Source organism: Pholis gunnellus (assembly GCF_910591455.1).
Source record: "Pholis gunnellus genome assembly, chromosome: 14".
Taxonomy (NCBI): Eukaryota; Metazoa; Chordata; class Actinopteri; order Perciformes; family Pholidae; genus Pholis; species Pholis gunnellus.
This window is the reverse complement of record NC_136541.1, coordinates 13,473,344-13,490,405: the sequence shown is the minus strand read 5'-3', so window position 1 is coordinate 13,490,405 and position 17,062 is coordinate 13,473,344. Positions and strand designations below refer to the sequence as shown.

The 17,062-nt window shown below is 43.6% G+C and overlaps 1 protein-coding gene across 1 annotated transcript in view; it reads left to right on the top strand.

Annotated features, from left to right (window-relative positions):
* LOC306706796 (dynein axonemal heavy chain 11-like) overlaps positions 1–17,062 on the top strand; it is a gene marked incomplete at both ends in the record, with an annotated part of 32,834 nt that overhangs the window by 11,108 nt on the left and 4,664 nt on the right. Inside the window, 47 exon segments of the mRNA XM_079174018.1 lie at positions 59–184; positions 278–385; positions 485–616; positions 683–843; positions 1,004–1,160; positions 1,286–1,427; positions 1,430–1,437; positions 1,528–1,676; positions 1,777–1,915; positions 2,391–2,483; positions 2,569–2,763; positions 3,302–3,379; positions 3,529–3,661; positions 4,019–4,146; positions 4,312–4,460; positions 4,541–4,691; positions 4,876–5,007; positions 5,135–5,308; positions 5,406–5,610; positions 6,134–6,299; positions 6,438–6,540; positions 6,936–7,073; positions 7,210–7,311; positions 7,391–7,552; positions 7,822–7,905; positions 8,318–8,427; positions 8,570–8,732; positions 8,875–8,998; positions 9,377–9,519; positions 9,654–9,815; positions 10,119–10,178; positions 10,254–10,427; positions 10,536–10,682; positions 10,887–11,000; positions 11,354–11,497; positions 12,066–12,248; positions 12,620–12,721; positions 13,219–13,353; positions 13,513–13,686; positions 14,805–14,937; positions 15,093–15,195; positions 15,383–15,505; positions 15,626–15,830; positions 16,067–16,231; positions 16,375–16,515; positions 16,633–16,803; positions 16,878–17,000. Coding sequence (XP_079030144.1) covers positions 59–184; positions 278–385; positions 485–616; positions 683–843; positions 1,004–1,160; positions 1,286–1,427; positions 1,430–1,437; positions 1,528–1,676; positions 1,777–1,915; positions 2,391–2,483; positions 2,569–2,763; positions 3,302–3,379; positions 3,529–3,661; positions 4,019–4,146; positions 4,312–4,460; positions 4,541–4,691; positions 4,876–5,007; positions 5,135–5,308; positions 5,406–5,610; positions 6,134–6,299; positions 6,438–6,540; positions 6,936–7,073; positions 7,210–7,311; positions 7,391–7,552; positions 7,822–7,905; positions 8,318–8,427; positions 8,570–8,732; positions 8,875–8,998; positions 9,377–9,519; positions 9,654–9,815; positions 10,119–10,178; positions 10,254–10,427; positions 10,536–10,682; positions 10,887–11,000; positions 11,354–11,497; positions 12,066–12,248; positions 12,620–12,721; positions 13,219–13,353; positions 13,513–13,686; positions 14,805–14,937; positions 15,093–15,195; positions 15,383–15,505; positions 15,626–15,830; positions 16,067–16,231; positions 16,375–16,515; positions 16,633–16,803; positions 16,878–17,000 — 6,414 coding nt within the window.

Below are 17,062 nucleotides of genomic sequence, written 5' to 3'. Positions count from 1 at the left end.
GTATATAATTGTATGTGTGTACAGTTGCCATGCTTCAAGATGTGGTGTCTTTCTTCAGGCAGAGTGTTGGTTGAGTGCCTTAGAGAGCACCATGCGTTGCACAGTCCGAAAAGAGATCCAGGAGGCCGTAGCCGCCTATGAGGACAAACCACGAGACCAGTGGCTGTTTGACTACCCTGCACAGGTATGATCATGTACAGTCTGTGGGATTATGGCTTCAACTTTATGAACTCCACAAATGACCTGTTGTCTACCATCTGTTTTTGCATATCCGCAGGTGGGGTTGACTGGTAGTCAGGTGTGGTGGGCCACAGATGTGGGCATTGCCTTTGAGAGGGTGGAGGAGGGATTTGAGACAGCTCTCAAAGACTACAACAGGAAACAGGTAGCGCCATGAATCCAAAGTGTGGATCACATATTGTGAGGATGGTGTGTGAACACCCTGGTTGTTTTGTTCAGTGATGAATTCTGTTTTCTTTCCAAGATCACACAGCTGAACTCACTGATCCACATGCTGCTTGGAGATTTAACTCCCGGAGACAGACAGAAAGTCATGACTGTCTGCACCATTGATGTCCATGCTCGCGACGTGGTAGCCAATCTCATAACTCAGAAGGTAATGCTGAAGCATACAGCTGGTGAATTATCCCTTCCTGTTGGTTTTACAGTATGTGTCTCTTAGGTGACAACAGGCCAGGCCTTTGCATGGCTCTCCCAGTTACGCCACTGCTGGAATGACGACACCAGACACTGTTACGTCAACATCTGTGACGCCCAGTTTCAGTTCAGCTATGAATACCTGGGGAACACTAACAGACTGGTCATCACTCCACTCACTGACAGGTATGCATACTATGTATAGACGATCCATATGACAAAAAACGACACATAGAATGTGAACAAATGTGAAGATAATTGATCCTGTGTAGAATGTCAAACAACTACTAGGTGTCGACAAACGACTAGAGCCTAAGCCACATGACTTCCTCGCTTTTTCTTACAGATGTTACATAACGCTGACCCAGTCCCTCCATCTGACTATGAGTGGTGCACCTTCAGGCCCAGCTGGCACCGGTAAGACAGAGACTACCAAAGACCTTGGACGCTCCCTGGGCATCATGGTATATGTGTTCAACTGCTCCGAACAGATGGACTACAAGGTAGCACTGACAGAACAGATGTTCTCCGTGGTGTCCGTTTATGTCATATTTACTGCAATAATATTGTCGTTTATGTGCATTACACCCTTGAGCTTACCCCCTCTGTCTCTGTCACATGTCTTCAGTCCATAGGTAACATCTATAAAGGTCTGGCTCAGACAGGGGTGTGGGGGTGCTTTGATGAGTTCAACAGGATCTCAGTGGAAGTGCTGTCAGTGGTAGCTGTGCAGGTCAAGACTATACAGGATGCTGTACGTAACAAGAAGCAAAGGTACATGTGGAAATAATGACGTGCTTTATAAACAATCCATCTATTTATTAACTCATTTGTCTGCTAATCCAGGCTGAGATTTCTCTACGGACCTGTTTAGTCATCTGTACTTGGTCCTGTGTGTGTAGGTTCCATTTTTTGGGAGAGGAGATTGAGCTGAAGCCAACGGTGGGGATCTTCATCACTCTGAACCCGGGTTACGCTGGCAGGGCTGAGCTGCCCGAGAACCTCAAGGCTCTATTCAGGTCTGATATAAACTGAGGGAAAGAAAAGAAGAGATTTTAAGTGGAAGAGTTAACAAATACCAAAGATGAATAATTAAGAGAGGGTTTGCTTACTGTTCAGGCCCTGTGCCATGGTGATCCCGGACTTTGAGCTGATCTGTGAGATCATGTTGGTGGCAGAAGGCTTCATAGACGCTCGTCTGCTGGCACGCAAGTTCATTAGTCTCTACACTCTTTGTAAGGAGCTGCTGTCCAAGCAGGTACATAATGCCACTTTCTACTTCATTTACACCGCATATGCTCTAACTATTCCTTTTGCTCTTACAGGATGGACACTATTTAGAAGGCTAATATGGATATAAAATGAATTCAAATGTTAGTACAGGCACTCTTGCCAACCGTCATGGCAAATACTGTGAACATTTAGTATGCAACACCTACAGTTCCAAAATCTCTGGGGTCTCTATTTTAAGCTTATAAAAAGTTGTTAATCATCACAGCCCATTTATTTCACTATACTCTTTTGCACATGGTGAACATATGTTAACAAGTCAACTCGTCTTATTTTCACTCAATATGTTTTGTCTTATTGTCTTAATTTGGCACATTGTGATGGATTAAAATGCTGCTGGGCTGCTACAATACTTCTACTGTATTGGAAGACAAAAACGCCCGAATGAAGAAATATAGTCCTTGCTTTCATTGCTTGAACTGTTCATTCCCTTTAACCGTTAGGATCATTATGATTGGGGTTTGAGGGCTATCAAATCAGTCCTGGTTGTGGCTGGATCTCTGAAGAGAGAGGACCGGAGCAGACCTGAGGAACAGGTATAGTGAAGAACAATTGTGTACAAATTATATACCTTGTAAGTGCATTTGCATCGTGGCATTCGAAATGTCCTTTCCTGCCCAGGTGCTGATGCGGGCACTGAGGGACTTCAACCTGCCTAAGATAGTGACCAGCGACGTGCCGATATTCCTCGGGCTCATCAGTGACCTGTTTCCTCAGCTGGACGTCCCCAGGAAGAGAGACCCTGAGCTGGAGAACGCTGTTCGGCAGTCAGTCAGTGAACTGCGCCTGCAGCCTGAGGAGAACTTTATACTGAAGGTGCCTCATACGTGCTGCTCTGCTCTGTGAGCAATTAAAATGCCTCTTTTTCAGTCACGGTACCAAGAGATTTTGGCGTGGGTTTCTTTGCTGAAAAAGAAAAGGCACATTAATCATTGTGTTTATTTATATACTTTACAGTAGTTCTGAATTGCAAGTCTTGATGCACAATATATTTCATTCCTTTGAGAACATGAATGAAGACACACTCATCGGTCTGTAATTGTGAGAAATAAAGAAAAGCTACTATGAGGAACTTTAATTTTGTGGTGATTTTGGCGGTGCCTGTGGATAAAAGCGGTAGTGTTACCGAGCGCCAGAGGCCACTAAGATACCTTACACACAATGACAAGCTTTAAGAATAACCAGCCAATCTGCTCGCTGTTGGTCTCGTCTGCTTGTGTAGGTCATATAGAGGCATCAGTATTAAATTGAGACTGTTTCATAACCAGTTAGAAGTTCCTCACAGTAACTTTAAATTAGTCATTCATAGTATTGATCAAATATCCAGTGTGATTCAATGCTTGTGTGTCTACAGGTGACCCAGCTGGAAGAGCTGCTGGCAGTCAGACACTCTGTGTTTGTAGTAGGAGGACCAGGAACTGGAAAGAGCCAGGTAAACTTCTGTATACGATATGCTACATTCAAGGAAGAGTTTATTCTATTGTTTTCTTATATGCTGTCTATCTAGTAGAGTGATGATAAGGGATTTGCTTCTGTGAAAAGAGAGCAGTGTGTCTTCTATTTATCATGTTTATTCATCAGATCTTGAAGACTCTCCATAGAACCTATGCAAACATGAAAATGAAGCCCGTGTGGAATGATATAAACCCTAAAGCTGTGACTACAGATGAGTTGTTTGGATACCTGCACCCTGCTACCAGAGAGTGGAAAGATGGTGAGGAACTTGAGGATTTTACAAGAAATTTAATAAACTGTAAATGATGATCGAGGGAACCAGTGTTTACTCCATATTGTGGATCACTGTCGAGCAGGAGTTATTTTGGTGCCAAGACCATCATTTATTCCCCAGCCTCTTCGCAGAATTAATTAGAAATTAATTAGAATTAGAAAAGAGTACTTTTTGTGATTCAGAGTTAGCTCTTATCTGAATAGTTTTAGTATGGAATAATTTGACATGAGTTTGCTTTAGTGCAAAATTAAGTGATAGTATGGGACATTGTTTTTCCTCCAGTGATGGTGTGGTGATGGTAACGATATGCCACTGTATGTTTTACTCTTTACTTCACTTTAGGTCTCTTCTCCTCTACCATGAGGGAGCTGACCTCAGTGGGTCATGATGGACCCAAATGGATTGTTCTGGATGGAGATATTGACCCTATGTGGATCGAATCACTCAACACAGTTATGGACGACAATAAGGTCAGAGTGCATCTCTGATTGTTTCCATTCTTCTAATGATGGATGTTCTCCTTCACCCGAGGGTTTCATCAACTGACCCAAAGCACAAACTCAAATTTGAACATACATTTTTGTATGTGCCAGTCCCTTGCTGCTGCTGTACCACAAATCTTCTACTCTGTCCAGGTCCTGACGCTTGCCAGCAACGAGAGGATCAGCTTGTCCTCCTCCATGCGTCTACTTTTTGAGATCTCTCATCTGAAGGCTGCTACTCCAGCTACTGTGTCTAGGGCCGGGATACTCTATGTCAACCCACAGGACCTTGGCTGGAGCTCGTAAGACAAACACAAGCACAAACACGCCTGTGAAATCATGGACGGTTGTTTAGCGGTGCTGTCTTAACTGTGATTCCCAGCTATGTGACGAGCTGGATAGACACCCGACTGGCCCAATCGGAGCGAGCCAACCTCACTATTCTGTTTGACAAGTATGTGCCGTACTGCCTGGAACAGGTCCGCTGCAACCTGAAAACCATCACTCCCATACCAGAGAACAGCATGGTGCAGGTGAGAGCACACAACATGCTCATTGTGTATCTCATCTACAGGCCAAAAAGTCTTAGTCAACGTGTCACACATCCTGTACAGATGTTGAATTTCTATGTTGTGTTTTTGCATATTATCAAAAAGAACAATGTGTCTCTTTGTACTGTCCAATCAGATGTTACATGTATGTGTTTTGGTCAATCAGACACTGTGTTCCTTGTTGGACTGCCTGCTGACTGAGGACAACACTCCTGCTGACTCTCCCCGAGAACTTTACGAGATCTACTTTGTTTTCGCCTGTGTCTGGGCCTTTGGAGGGGCTCTCTTCCAGGATCATGTGTGTGGTGACTAATTGTTTGCTTGATGGGCTAACTCCTTTTTTGTTAATGCAGTGTTTTACAAACGAGACAACTTAGATTGCTATGTTACATTGTGATATTGTGTTTTCCCCAAAAATGGTCCAGCTGAATGACTATCGTGCCGAATTCAGCCGCTGGTGGTCGAAAGAGATGAGAGCGGTGAAGTTTCCTTCCCAGGGCACCGTCTTTGACTATTTCATTGACTCAGAGACAAAGAAGTTTATTCCCTGGAGCGAGAAGGTGGAGCCGTTTGAGCTGGAGCCTGATGTACCATTACAGGTAATGATGTGTGTGGTGGTGTACGTCATGTTTCCACTCATTACTGGCAACATTGTAAACAGGCCCTTACAGTCAGGTCATGCGTTGTGTGTTTCAGACTGTTTTGGTTCACACCTCAGAAACCATTTGTCTGACCTACTTCATGGACCTGCTGCTCCTGAGAGGAAAGCCGATCATGTTGGTGGGCAACGCCGGAGTGGGCAAGACCATCCTGGTGTCTGATAAAGTCAGCAAGCAGAAGGAGGACTTCATGGTGGCTAAAGTCCCCTTCAACTACTACACCACATCAGCCATGCTGCAGCGTAAGAATCACAGGAATGAGTATAAACACTTTGGGGGGGATTTGTGCTGACTAAGAATAAATACATTCTAATCATTTTCTGGCACAGTAGGGCTTTTGCAAGGTATAACAGTGCTAGTTTAAAGCTATACTGGAACACTGCAAGCATCATACATAATAGATGGTATACAATGAATTTATTATCTATTTAAGCAAATGATTCAACAAAGAGAAAATCTCGGCTACAAATAAGATTCTGACCCTTGTATCAAAGTGTTATTGACATCTCTTGTCATACTGCAATGCGTTTGCCCTTTAATATTGCTGGAAATACATAGCATTCATTAGAATACAAGCTTTTACTCTGACTCACTGAACTTTGAAATTGATTTCCTCTTGTGTTTTTCATTGCCTTTTTTATTTCCTGGTGCAGATTTCATTTTGAAATCCATAACTTACACCTCATTTGCTGCGAGCACTGTGGCGCCCACAGTTTTTTTTCTTGTCATTTTTATCAACTTTCTTCTGCAATATATGGACCTCAGGTGTCTTGGAGAAACCCCTGGAGAAGAAAGCTGGTCGTAAATTTGCTCCTCCCACCGCTAAGAGGCTCATCTACTTCATAGACGACCTCAACATGCCAGAGGTGGACGTTTATGGGACCGTCCAGCCGCACACACTCATACGCCAGCACCTCGACTACAACCACTGGTAATAAAGCAGAGACACTATACACACGATTATCTCCTTTTGCATTAATGTACAGAACAATTACACACCAACATCTGGAACACATGTTTTGTGCGGTGAATATACTGAATTTAATCTAAGTAGACAAAACCTTTGTAGGTATGACAGGCAACGACTGGTACTGAAGGAAATACATAACTGCCAGTATATCACCTGTATGAACCCAACAGCTGGAAGCTTCTCCATCAACCCCAGACTACAGGTATAGACGGTCACGCTTACAGGCATATGGCACATACATATACACACACGTACAGAAACTATTATCACCATTGCTCTTTCTACTACAATTAATTTACTTAATTAGCTTTTTAAGCATTTTTACAAAGTAATTTATCAAGGTGCAAATGAGAACAGAAGGGATTTAATCAGGCGTAAAAGCTAGAAGCAATTAAGTTACAAAGAAATTAGAAACAAGCAAACAAAAAGTGAAATTAAATTTAGAATGTCCTAGAAAGCTAATTGCTAATTCTAAGATTAAATGATCAGATTAATAGTAGTTTGACAGATACTTTTTGTGTTTTTTTTGTGCCTATCAGGTCAGTCACACTTCAGCGTCTTAATGGCATTTTTCACATCTCTCTTTAATCTTTTCAGAGGCATTTCTCAGTGTTTGCGGTACATTTCCCAAGTGCCGACGCATTAGCCACCATCTTTTCCAGCATCCTGTCGGCTCACTTCCTTCAGGGAGGATTCAGCTACGGTGTCTCCCGCTCAGTCGGAACTCTCATGCAGGTGAGCTTACGGCATCAATGCGGCATCTGTCTACCATCTGTCTATCCATGCAGTAATAATGCCCGTCTGTTTGTCCATTCCTAAATCTATCCAACTGTTTCTGAAATCTATCCATCTTTTGGTTCTGCTTATCCAGGCAGCTATCTGTCTGCACAAGAAAATCAGTCAGAACTTCCTCCCTACAGCGATACGCTTCCACTACATCTTCAACCTGCGAGACCTGTCTAACATCTTCCAGGTAACACGCGCGTAAAAAAAAAGTCACATGTGTGTATCTGAATCACATGATTATTGATTCTGTGCATGTTGATGTGTAGGGTATCCTGTTTGCACTGCCGGAGAGTGTCCGTTACCCCATGGACCTGGTTCACCTGTGGCTCCATGAGAGCTCCAGGGTCTACTCCGACAAACTAATGGAGGAAAAAGATGTGGAACTCTCCAACAAAATCCTGCTGGACACTGGCAAGAGATATTTTGAGGTAAGAAACAAGTACATACAGACCGTCATTACCTTTAAACATACAATGTTAGGCGATAAATGTCCTTCTTCAATCCACACAGAAACCCCTTGTGGCAGATTCAAGAATCTAACAACACATTTGATATTTCTACGCAATCTGTAGAGCAGTAGTACTGTATCGTTAAAAATAATTGCTCTGTTTCTCGCCATAGAAGGGCTGTTTAGTTGTGGCATGTTCTCTATTTTCTTGCATTTTTCATGTCTCTGCTTCTGCCAATTTTTTTTCAGGGAATAGATGAGTCCATCTTTATCCACCAGCCTTTGGTGTACTGCCACTTTGCCCAGGGAGTGGGAGAGCCTCGCTATCACCAGGTTCGACGCATTCATAAACACACAAGCTAGATACGATTTGGACTCCATGTTGGCCCTTTTAAGCATCCATTTAGTCTTTATCAACTGTGGTAATAATATAGGTGAGTTTAATTGTTTTTGACTTTAATCAATTTATTATGTAGATTAACTGTTGCTCACATATTCAAAAACCTTATGGCACAAATCCTGCTGTCATGTCTAATCTGTCAGAAAATAAATGAGGATGAATGCACTGTCATTAGCAAACTAATTACCTTTCTTCTCTGTATGGGGTTTGAATTGAAAGTTAATTTGACTCAAGTCTCGATAAGAACTTCATTTAATTAAGCACCAGGAAGTTACCGCATAGTTACTTGGACGCTGCTGCCCTTACTCAAGAGAGCCAGGTTTGTTTATTTGCCCGTCTTGACAGGCATTAGACTGGGAGAAACTCCAGAAGACGCTGGCGGATGCTTTGGAGCATTATAATGAGCTGCACGCTGTCATGGACCTGGTACTGTTTGAAGAAGCTATCCAGCATGTGTAAGACACAGAGACACTTACACGCAAACTGCAGTCGTACACATACTGTCTGCTCACATGTACAAGGGAGGATTTACACACATGAGCACATACGTAAACCACAGAGCATACACATACTGTTACTTCTGGTGTTTGTGCTCAGATGTCGCATCAGTCGTATCCTGGAGGCCCCCTATGGTAACGCCCTGCTGGTGGGGGTTGGAGGCAGTGGGAAGCAGAGTTTGTGTCGGTTGGCTGCCTTCCTCAGCTCGCTGGAGGTTTTCCAGATCACTCTGCGTAAAGGTTACGGCATCAATGACCTCAAGGTGAACATGCATTCACACATGCACGCACAATAGATACAAAATGTCACTCCCCTGTTTGTTGTGTGACTCAATGCCAGATGAACCTGTAGCATGCCATACAAACGTATCTTTTGTACCTCTTCTGCAACCCCCTCACCTCCAGAGCGATATAGCAGCGTTGTATATAAAGGTCGGGGTGAAGAACATCGGGACAGTGTTCCTTCATACAGACGCCCAGATTCCAGATGAACGCTTCCTGGTGCTGATCAACGATATGCTGGCCTCAGGTTTTGCTACACTGACCAACGATTCCTGATTTAGTGTGTGAAAGTATATATAGAAGCAAAACCTCATCAGACAAATTTAATTTTTCACATTGCTTTTTGAATTGAGAGCAGAGAAGACGAATTGTTCATAGGTTAGGTACACGTAAAACTAAGTGGTGGAACGAGAGATCTCGTCAAAACGTATCTGTACATTTTATTTTTCATTACTGTGGTGGTACATGGATCATGCTGATTCAATCCCAGGTTACACTGGCTGGTATAGAAGCACTTTAATCTGATTTAAATGCACTTTAAATTAGAATATAATCGACTTACAGACAGACAGAGAGATAGGTAGTCAAATACACATATTGAGCCGGCATTGTTCGTGTTATTTAGGGGATATTCCAGACCTGTTTAGCGATGAAGAGGTGGATATGATTATGACGTCGATCCGGATGGAGCTGAGAGGATTAGGACTCATAGATAGCAGAGACAACTGCTGGAGCTTCTTTATTGAGAGGATACGAAGACAGCTCAAGGTCAGAAACATTATTATGTGTGATATCGTTTAAAAAGGGTCCTATGATTACCTGCATTATTTAAACCCATTTTGTCATATCATTGATTGTAAAATATGTCTGCCACCAACCTCTCTGTCCTCTCTGTCCTCCAGGTGGTCTTGTGTTTCTCCCCAGTTGGGTTCACATTGCGAACGCGTGCACGAAAGTTCCCGGCTCTGGTGAATTGTACAGCCATAGACTGGTTCCACCCCTGGCCTCAGCTCGCCCTGCAGTCTGTCAGCTCTACTTTCATTGAGAAGATACCTGGACTGGAGGTGTCACCTCATTCACCTCAGCATTTATAGTCACTTTCTTTAAAGATTAACTTCTTCTCCTTCTCTTTGGTAGTTTACGAATAGAAACGGGCATCTTCAATAGTAGAAACACGATGCGGAAATGTAGATAATATGCCAGTTGTATCCATAAATATGAAGAATAATCAAATGTAATGTAACAGCAAAAGTTAAATATTATTAGATTTGTTAATGTTATTATTTCTATCTTAAATCTAGTTACTCTAACCGAAGCCTGCCAGTGTAATAATTCCACAAATGCCTGTGCGTGTTTATCCTATGCAGCCAGATGTGCGGGCATCTATCAGTGAGTTCATCTCCTACGCTCACACCTGTGTCAACGAGGTGAGTTGTTGCAAAGCACCATGGGTGATGACCACTCCTGACGCCTACTCTTGACATCATCTCTCGGTCGTACAGGTGAGTGTCAAGTACCAGCAGAACGAGAAACACTTCAACTACACCACCCCGAAGAGTTTCCTGGAGTTTATGAAGCTGTATGGCAACCTGCTGGGGAAAAAACGCACAGAGCTGACCCAGAAGATGGAGCGCTTAGAGAACGGCCTACAAAAACTGCTGACGACTGCATCACAGGTCAGGCAATATATCTACTTTGTCTGTCTCCATATATTCTCCCAATCTGTCCTGACATTTTCATGTTTTTTTTTAAATCCCCTTTCTATTCCTGTCTGTCTTGCTCAGGTAGAGGATCTGAAAGCCAAGCTAGCGGTGCAGGAGGTGGAGCTGTGGCAGAGGAACACAGACATCGAGGCTCTCATTGCTAAAATAGGACAACAGACAGACAGACTCAACCAAGAGAGAGCTGTGGCGGATGCAGAGGAGCAAAGGGTAAGAATGTGTGCGTGTGTGTGTCTTCTTGTGCAAAAGTAAAAAATAGAAGTCCTGGATCAGCAAAATCCTTTTGAGTTTAATTTCATGCCTCTTCTTCAGTTTACAGGACATGGGCTGAAGGACAGAAATCAGTCAAACTTGCAACAATCCGTTCACAGTAAAGACTTCCCACTTTTTTGTGTCCTTGCTTTGTTTCTTCAGGTAGCAGCGATCCAAGCTAAAGTGACAAAACAGCAGCAGGAGACTGAGGACGACCTGGCCAAGGCTGAACCGGCCCTACAGGCAGCCAATACAGCACTCAATACACTAAACAGAGTAAATCACTTGTGTACAAATAACATATACAGAGACCTGAATCCTGTCACCACAGCTGATTTATTAGGGCCCCAGCACCGACAACGTCGGGCCGCAAAGACCCAATTCAAACTGTAGGAATTATTATTATTATGCAAATGAGTTGCCTTCTTGAGGAGCTTCGCATGCATGTTACGGTTCCCTGCTGGCAGATTACATTTTATTTGTTTTATTCCATTTCATTGAATTCATTTTATATGAACCCTTTGTTAGCGATTGAAATATACAAAAAAAATTGTGTTGCAAGGTTGGCTCCATCCAAGTGTTTGTGTGTGTGTGTGTGCGTGTGTGTGTGTGTGTGTGTTCTCCTTCAGTTGAACCTGACAGAGCTGAGGACGTTCCCCAACCCTCCAGCTATTGTCACCAGCGTCTCCGCAGCTGTTCTGGTGCTCTTGTCTCCCCAAGGCCGAATCCCCAAAGATCGCAGCTGGAAGGCTTCCAAGATGGTCATGAGCAAGGTGATATTTTAAAGCCACGTCTTGTTTAGTGCTTTTTTAGATTAATGGCTGGCAACCACAAAGCCAACAATTCCATCACAATAAATATTCCCCTTACTGCTGAAATAACATTGTGTCACATTTGAAATGATTTATTGCCGTTTTATTGCTCGTCCTTTATTGTGTGTCTGTTTTCATATTTCTTGTGATGATGTATGGACTGTCTTGTTGATCCTAGATTACTGATTTAATGTCTGTTTTGCTAAAAGGCTGTGTTATACTGAATGTTTTACAACAACTATGTTTTATGTTCTATGTGCTGCTGCTAACTTGGCCTCTTGTAAAATAGATATTTAATCTCAGTAAGGCACTTTGCTAAAAACCCCTTTTTCAGTTTTATATACACTGTATTATATTAGACAGATGCCAAATTGTGTATTTTATTTTATTTCACTTCTCAATTCCAGCTCATGATTTAGAATCCAAAAAGCCTGCAAAAAGTATTATATATGGAGATCTGGAGGTGACACCATTTTATGTAATCCACACACACACACACACACACACACACACACACCTGCACATGCAGGTGGACGACTTCCTGCAGGCTCTGGTGAACTTTGACAAAGAGCACATCCCCGAGGCCACGGTGAGGTGTGTGAGAGACGACCACCTCAGTGACCCCGAGTTCAACCCCGAGTTTGTGCGACAGAAATCCTCGGCTGCCGCGGGGCTCTGTGCCTGGGTGATCAACATCATACGCTTCCACGAGGTACACATATGGTCAGCTGTCATATTTAGCGTCATACGATCTAAAATGGTGTGTGTGTGTGTGTGATGTTTTTCATTGTACAGTACTTTGTTCCTGTTGTTTGATCATTTGATGTTTCTCTTTCCCCAACTATTGCTGCTCTGGGTAGATTTTTGTAAGTACAAAGTTCTCCGCTTTGTGGTGATATTGTATATCAGAATATCAAATTAACAGTGTGTGCACATGATATTGTATCATATAGATTAAGTGGTTTTATGGTTATAGTTTTGTCTGCATGTCTTACAACTTACATGGTATTTTACTGATTGCAATATATCTCAAAATGTAATGGGTCAAACTGGTCTGTGTGTGCGTGTTTGTTTTGTCCACAGGTATTCTGTGAGGTCGAGATGAAGAGGATGTGTTTGTCTCAGGCCAATGCTGATCTGGCTGAGGCTGCTGAGAAACTAGAGGTCATCAGGAAGAAACTCGCAGTATGTCTGTTTATATATATTTGTTCCTTTCTTTTTCTTTTTCTTTCTCTTTGTGTCTTCTGTCTTTACATATATTTAAATATAGTAGATATGTAGCAGTAATATAGATTGCAGATTGTCATATTTACTTTTTAGCAAGAATTGTTTGTTTGCTTCTTGCAAAAATGTCCAGCCCCATCATTTTACTGCCGTGTCTTCCATAGATCCTACTGGCTCTTCATGTTTTTACTACTGGTGGCAGTGACTTTTAAAGGCCCACGAACACCCCTTCTCCTGCAGCAACTTCTCTATAGTTGTGATTGCTCATGGACATGTTTTATTATCTTGTTGAACTAGCGGTAATAGCGAACCTTCCTAAGCGCATTCTAGAGAGGTTAATGTGTTTCACACAACTATTTTAGTTAAATTGTCTGGTAATTTACAGCTTGCACACAGCGTTAGAAATATTTTAGTAAGGGACATCCAGGGCCACAAGTCATATTTTCTCTCTTCCTTAGGAGCTGGACAGTAACCTGGAAACTCTGACATCAGCCTTTGAGAAAGCCACATCAGAGAAACTGCGCTTTCAGGAGGAGGTCAACCGCACCAACAAGACAATAGAGCTAGCCAACCGGCTGGTGAAAGGACTGGAGGTTAGGCACAGCAACGACCAATGGGAGTTGAGTTTGATTTGTGTTTCTTTAAGTTGAATTAAAACATTTTGTTTTAGTGCAGTATGTTGTATACTAAATATGTTGGGAATGGGGGGTGCTTCCTGTATAGGGTCTCACTGCATGTATGCTGTTTTTCAGAGTGAGAATGTCCGCTGGGCCCACTCAGTGGCTCAGTACCATGAGCAGGAGGAAACTCTCAGTGGGGACGTCCTCCTAACCGCAGCCTTCATCTCGTATGCCGGCTCCTTCTCCAAGAAGTACCGGAGAGAGCTGCAGGACAACCTCTGGATGCCCTTCCTGCGCAGCCAGAAGGTACAATCTTACAATGAATACATATTTCCTAAGTTATGAGGCTATCTTTATATGATGTTGTACTTGAGGCTTCGCCCCTTCACTCTCATCGGAAAGAATTACAAAAAGCCGCCACCAGGCTGCTCAAACACACAGTGTCTGATCAGGGCCTCAGGGTTCACTGTGATGATGTTACGTGCTGTACCAAGTTATCCAGGAAGTTTTCTGCGAAGAGCGAATCGAGGTTGTGTCCACCATTGACGTCATCAAGATCACGTGGTTTAAATCATCTGTAATATATCCACCTGTCTTACACTCTGTTATACTGCTTCTGTGAACCAATTTCCTGGAAAGCGTCAATGCTTCATCTCGTCATCCCTAGTTCTCTGCACACAATTGTTGCAGAAGAAAAACCTTCCAGTACACAAAACACTGGCCTTCCTCCATTTTCCTGGAGAGTGAAGCTGACCAACCAGTTTGCTGTCCTCCGTGGTCTTTTATACCCTGTCACCTGCTGACTGAGGCCAATCAGGGAGGATCGCTCGCATTAGTGCCACTTAATAAAAACAGGTGGCATTAATCCCCCCTCATGTGGAGCCAATTGGTGGTCAAATGCGCTTTGACAAACGATGTTAATCAAATGTGGCCTCTCAAGAGGCATAATCCAAACATAAATATTGTTAGCAAAGCTGATAAACAAGTAAAAATTGGAACTGACTAATATTACAGCAGGAGAAATCACACGCAAATAGATTTTAAAGGGGAACCGACTCCTTCTTCTTAAAGGGTCGGGCAGCTCAGGGAATTAAAGTCCCCCTCCAGAAAACCTGTGTGAGCAGAAAGACTGAACTAGCATTTCTCAAACATCACAAATTCCCTGAACATATCATTTTCTCAACAGATGAGCGAGAGGAACGTGTACCTTCCTCTCAGCATAAAACCCCCAATTAACTCAAGTAAATTGGAGTGGAGAGGAGAAAATAGGCTCCTTGACATATGATGTGAAAATCTGTCCCTCCTTCCTCTCACGGAGAGGCCCAGACCGGGGATGACGAGCGGTGACGGTGCTAACCACTGCACCACCATGCCGCTTATTCCCATGATCACATCTCCTCTTAGCGTTCTCATTTCTCCATCAGATGCCCATCCCCATGACAGAAGGCTTAGATCCAGTGTTGATGCTGACTGATGATGCGATGGTGGCCCAGTGGAACAATGAAGGCTTACCAGGAGACAAAATGTCAACTCAGAATGCGACCATCCTCACAAACTGTGAGTAGCGGCAGTAAATATACATCTACTATAACACTATATCACATCACCATAGTGATGATAGTCCCTATCTCACAGGCAATAAAACCGTGCAGTGCTAGGTTTGCTCGGTATTGTCGATTGTCGACGTGTGGATCACGTGTGTGTCGCTTCAGGTGAGCGCTGGCCTCTCCTCATTGACCCTCAGCTGCAAGGCATCAAGTGGATCAAGAGTCGCCATGGCAGCGGCCTCAAGGTTGTCAGTCTAGGGCAGATTGGGTGAGTGTTTTCTAATTCCACTCTTACATCCTCGGGTGGAGATAAAAGCTTTCAATACAGACCCTGTGTTGATGCTGTATATCAGATGCTCTCGCTCTCAGCGGCACTTTTATGTTCTCTGTCTGGGAGAACAGACGCTATTTATGTCCGTTTTCCTTTTTTTTTCATTGTTTAAATGTCGTTCCAGCTATGTAGATGTGATAGAACAGGCTGTAGTGGCAGGGGACACCGTCCTCATAGAGAACCTAGAGGAGAGCATCGACCCTGTTATTGACCCTCTGCTGGGACGACACACCATCAAGAAGGGAAGGTATGGACACACGCGTGAGCATGTGTACCGTACACGCACAAAACATACGAACATTTGTTCCTCTCAGTTCTCTCCACTCTCCTCTCGTGTTTTACACTTCCTCCCTGTGCTCTCTCACAGTTGTATAAAGGTTGGGGACAAGGAGTGTTTCTTCCACCCAGGCTTCAGACTGATCCTCCATACCAAGTTGGCCAATCCTCACTACAAGCCAGAGATTCAAGCCCAGACCACGCTCATCAATTTTACTGTGACCAGGGACGGTCTGGAGGACCAGCTGCTGGCCCAGGTGGTGAATCAGGAAAGACCCGACCTCGAGCAGTTTAAGGTGGGGTCAGTTAGTTATTAGGATCCTCTTTCCCTTTGTGATATTGCAAATTGGTGTAAAACATTATGATCCACAGTTAATCTGTTTTCCCATTACAATATATTGTATTATGATAGCAGTGGGATAACTTTACCGCTTCAATGACCAGTTTTTATTACAAAATTAAAACACATCCTACAGTACTGTTGATGTTTTTGCTGTTATTGACCCGACCTGTCTGTGTAAACTCCCTGCAGAGTGAACTGACCAAACAGCAGAACATGTTCAAGATTGAGCTGAAGCTCCTGGAGGACGAGCTGCTGTCCAGGCTGTCTGCTGCAGAGAGCAACTTCCTGGGTGACAACGTGCTGGTGGAGAAGCTTGAGACCACCAAGCACACTGCTGCCGAGATCGAGATGAAGGTAACGGGATGAATGTGTGTGTGCTTAGTTGTTACAGCCTCACAAGCAAGTTCACTTGTTTTGCATCTTTATAATTTCAACATATTTCTCCCCATGATCCATCTCGTCTTCTCCTGTCTTCTCCCTCCATCCCTCATTCTCAGGTCCTGGAAGCTAAAGTCAACGAGGTGAAGATAAACGAAGCCAGAGAACTCTATCGTCCCGTTGCTGTCAGAGCTTCGCTGCTCTACTTTATCATGAACGACCTCAACAAGATCAACCCCATGTACCAGTTCAGCCTCAAGGTCTGGCTCTCGACTGAGAAACTGAATTATTAAGAAGCCGACATTCGTTCATCGTTGATGAATTTATGCAATGAGCATCACCAACTATGTAATACACTTTCTCCCTCTTGTTCTCAGGCCTTCAACGTGGTTTTTCACAAGGCGGTGGCGATGGCGGAGGCTTGTGAGGATGTGAAGAGCAGAGTAAACATGCTCATAGACTGCGTTACCTACTCCACCTTCAACTACATCAGCAGGGGTCTATTTGAAGGAGACAAGCTCACCTTTACTGCACAGCTAGCCTTCCAGGTGTGTATGTGTCTGCGTCAGCGTCAGAGAGAGAGAGTGTGTTTCATCCCTGACTGTGTTTCGTTCTCTTTTAGTTGCTCCTGATGAGTCAAGAGATAGATGTGCGTGAGCTAGACTTCCTGCTGCGTTTTAACATTGACCACCACTACGTCAGCCCCCTCGACTTTCTTTCCAACTCAGCGTGGAGCGCCATCAAGGTGCACGCACACACACACACGTCCACACAGGATTTCTTTGCCGGCTCAAAGTTAGAAATGAT